The following is a 3907-nucleotide window of genomic DNA, read 5'->3' as shown; positions in this document are numbered from 1 at the left end:
TCTGAAAATAGAAACTTACAAAATAGAAAGTCTTGTGACTGAAAATTAGAAACTAATTTAAGACTGAAAATTAGAAACTAAATAACCCCATCTAAAAAGGAAACTAAAGAAAAAGGAAACAAATCATTGAATCCCGTATGCAACCTTAGAACCCCTAGTTTAGACCCATAAAAGTAGCCCAATATACTCCAAACCACATGGACTGAAGGCCCAACACATATACAACCCAACCCTAAGCTTGTTCCTAATAAAACAAGCCTAGTTTGGTGCAGAATCTGCATCAGAGTCACTGCTTGTTAGCTAGTAACTCCCAAACAGTGAATGAGTGTGAATCCACCTTGTTTAACATTCTAAGTGACAGTCTGATATTTTGGTTCCTTTTATTGATGACATTGAATGTATCTTGTTTTTAATCCAGTAATGATGAAAATCATGACTTTATAAGTTGGCAAAGAAAGGTTCCTCAAGAGATCATCTCTACACAGGGATTTTACTCAATGTAGTTAATCCTTTTTGCTCTTTTTCATATCCCTTCTCTTTCTGTATGCTCCCCCAGTCCCCCATGAAGTTGTATCCAGTTCTGCTTTGCCTCTCTAATTATGAACAAATATTTATTCCCAGAAAAAGGGATTTTTTTTTCCAATTGGGGGGGAGGGGGGTTGAGATAAGAGGGAGACAAAGGAGAAAAAATCGATTTAAAGGTCAGAAAAATACAAAATATCAAGGCAGCCTCCTGCGTGGCCATATGGGAAAAAATACAAAATATCAAATGGCAGCCTCCCGCATGGCCATATGGGAAAAAAATATTAAACATCAAAGGAGAGGCTCCTGCATGGACATATAAATCCCTTGAATAAAAAACAAAAACAAAACACACCCAATGCTTACCCATAAATTTGATGAACTAGAAAAATCTCCACTCAGTGCACAAAACAAATGAAAAACCACACAACAGATGACCACAATAGCTCCACATGAAACACTGATTCTTGGATGAATCCTTCTCTGCCATCTCCAGCTTTTGGACCAGATTCAATATATTGCAATACGCATCGCACCACCAATCACATATCCTAAAAAATTGTTTCCATTACTGTTGAACAGGAATGTTTTTCTTAGGAGGTACGGCCTATATAGAGTGGAAGTGAAACAGGATTTGTGTGACTGATCCCAAGTCATCAGTGTAAAGCTTAGAGAGTTGACCTAGGTAGACTGTACTGGAAGATAGTTTTTCAAGTGTTCAGAGTCATTAAATAGTATGAACGACTAACTATAATAACTGGACTATCAATTAGAAGCCCCGGTTGATGAACAAGTGCACCTGCCATACCCATAATATGCATTGCACCACCAAGCACACGTCCTGAAGCCTATCAATCTAGTGAACCACCACTTTCTCTGATAACCATAGAGGCATAGACAGGTGGTAGACAGTTGGTTACTTGAATATTGGATTGATAAGAAGAGAACCGTTTTAACTTTTAAGCATACAATTCTCCAATAGCCAGTTATCTACAAGAATGCATGCACATGATCTGTGTTAAGGACAAGGTCATTGAACAAGTGGAGCACATACCCTTCATATATTTCTAAATGTAATTGCCCCAAGTGCAAGTTTCATATTTCCCAACAGCAAATATTTATCTTTTTCAAATGCTACCAAAGAAGACATTAGAATTTATGACTCCAAATAAAAGGGGCCAGAGGTTAATAAAATGACCAAGGTAATTTCCACTATTCCATGAGAAATACTTGGTCTTTGTGAATTCTCATATCTGCCAAATAGAAAGATTCACAATCTACAGTAAAAGCACCGTCAAGTAATATCAAGGTTCTAATCTCGGTTTTGAGCTGTTTCAGCCCCGAAACCGAGACAACTCGGATCTCATTTTGAGCTTTTGACTCTGGGCCTCCCTGGGTTGAAAGTTGAATTTCAGCTAGGCCCGAAACCTAGACAACTCGGAAATTTTGGTCAATTTCGACTGAGATCTAGTTCCATGGATAATATACTGTTTCTGATCTGATATCTGACTGATTCTTGGGTTTTCCTAGCCAAACAAGCCAAATAAATTTTCTCAACTCTAATCAATCCAACCTTTGTGAAGGAAGCAACATTCCTAACAATATTATCGAGTAATAGCCCGCTAATAGGGAACCATCTAACAAATAGTAGTTACAACACACAAGTATTATGCCGCAAGGTCAAACCACAAGACAATTTTATCCAATCTTTCTTTCTTTCCTTCTTTTTTTTTTTTTTTGGGGGGGGGGGTGGGGTAGAAGTTCCAATGCATGGAAATCCATATGATTGAACATTAGAATTTAGGTACGGAATTTAACATAAGGCCAATCCATAAGGTCCCCTATCTATCTAACAACACGTATGACCAGTAGCACTGCTACACGAATTTAACAGTTGCAAAACACAAGTGCAAGGAGGTAATACATGATAGGCCATATGATTGAGATGGCTACAACATTTGACGTCAGTAGCCCAAGCAGTGTCCTAGCCATCCAATGTGTCCAATGGGTCCAATGTGGGGAAGAGGCTATTCTTGTATTTTCTATGCTCAATTTTTTTTTTTTCCAAAATTGCTAGCCTAAAATCAATGTGAAACCTTCTTTTCACAAATAGATAAGTCTAATTGGACTGAAACTTTACATAGGACATGGACACTGGAGTCTGGACAATATTTCCTAACATTTGAGTGTCAACAAAAACACATTGCAAACATAATGCTATTGAAAAAAACCACTTCATCACTGGCAGTGGAGGAAACTCTCTCTCTCTCTCCCAGGTTAATAATACCCTCCACCCTACATGTAAATCTTATATTTTGCAGGGGTTGGGGGGGGGGGGGAGGAAATTACTAATGCATTATTTAAATTCCAAAACATTTATGTGCAATTGTGCTCAAGTGTAACAGAAGGAGATCCTATAATTAAGGTTTTGCATTTTATTAGACAATACCTCGCCAACAACAGTCAAGGAAGTACCAGTGGGAAGAACTCTTTCAATCCGCTTGACCCCAAGCATCTGTGGAACCCAATTGCAATCAAATAAGCTCAATTCAACTCAATTAAAATTTCAGTATGGACAGTGTTACAGAAACAAACCTTAAGACCTTGGAGATAGTCCAATGTTCCACGAACAAGAGATCGCCCTGACTCCTCAAATACTTCACTGGCAACAGTTAATACCAAGCCTGTAGCACCTCGAGCTCCCACAACATAAACACGACCAGTTCCATCATCCTGATAAACATTGATAATTGAAATATTCAAGGGGGAGAGATCTTCTGGAAGAAGCAAATATATGGCAAAAGACACCATTTGAAATAGCACCTACGCAACCGTCTAGACATTTTGGGCAGGACCACCTAACTCATGCATAAGTCGAGCATTACCAGCCAATCAGTCACTTACATACAACTAGTTCATCACTTGATTAGGTGCTAAATGTAACTAGTCAAAGACTTTTTATGGTTTAACAATGTGTCTTACTTTGTTATTTTAGTTTAAACCCTTTGTACGTTAATTAAAAAAAAAAAATCTCAGGCTTTTAGACATTAACTACCAAATTGCATTTATTATTATTATTATTATTATTCGATCCTACGGAACACTAATGTTCCTTTTCTTTTTCTTTCCGGTGGCAGTGTTTAATGTCATGTATCATGTTCTATTGCATATTTGTAGTCTTTGTTGCAGTAAGTATGTGTACTACTCCTTAATTTAGCAAAATAATCATACTTTTAGTCATCAACTAGTCATCGGAAGGCATTGGCTACTCCGTGCCTCATTGGATCATCACACATTTGTTTATAATATTCCAGACAAATATACTTGTCCAAGAAATGCAAGGTACACTGCTCTTTTCTTCTTTTCCTTCTTTTTTTTTTTTTCG

General features: G+C 37.5%; 1 protein-coding gene across 1 annotated transcript in view; it reads right to left on the bottom strand.

Annotated features, from left to right (window-relative positions):
* The window catches only part of LOC122091412 (E3 ubiquitin-protein ligase SP1), a 23223-nt gene that overhangs the window by 15695 nt on the left and 3621 nt on the right, over positions 1-3907 (bottom strand). Inside the window, exons 5-6 of the mRNA XM_042661341.1 lie at positions 3118-3255; positions 2972-3037 (exon numbers count right to left, since the gene is read on the bottom strand). Coding sequence (XP_042517275.1) covers positions 2972-3037; positions 3118-3255 — 204 coding nt within the window. The remainder of the gene's footprint in view (positions 1-2971; positions 3038-3117; positions 3256-3907) is intronic.

This window comes from Macadamia integrifolia, chromosome 10, assembly GCF_013358625.1.
Source record: "Macadamia integrifolia cultivar HAES 741 chromosome 10, SCU_Mint_v3, whole genome shotgun sequence".
Classification (NCBI taxonomy): domain Eukaryota; kingdom Viridiplantae; phylum Streptophyta; class Magnoliopsida; order Proteales; family Proteaceae; genus Macadamia; species Macadamia integrifolia.
This window is presented reverse-complemented; position numbering and strand designations above follow the sequence as displayed.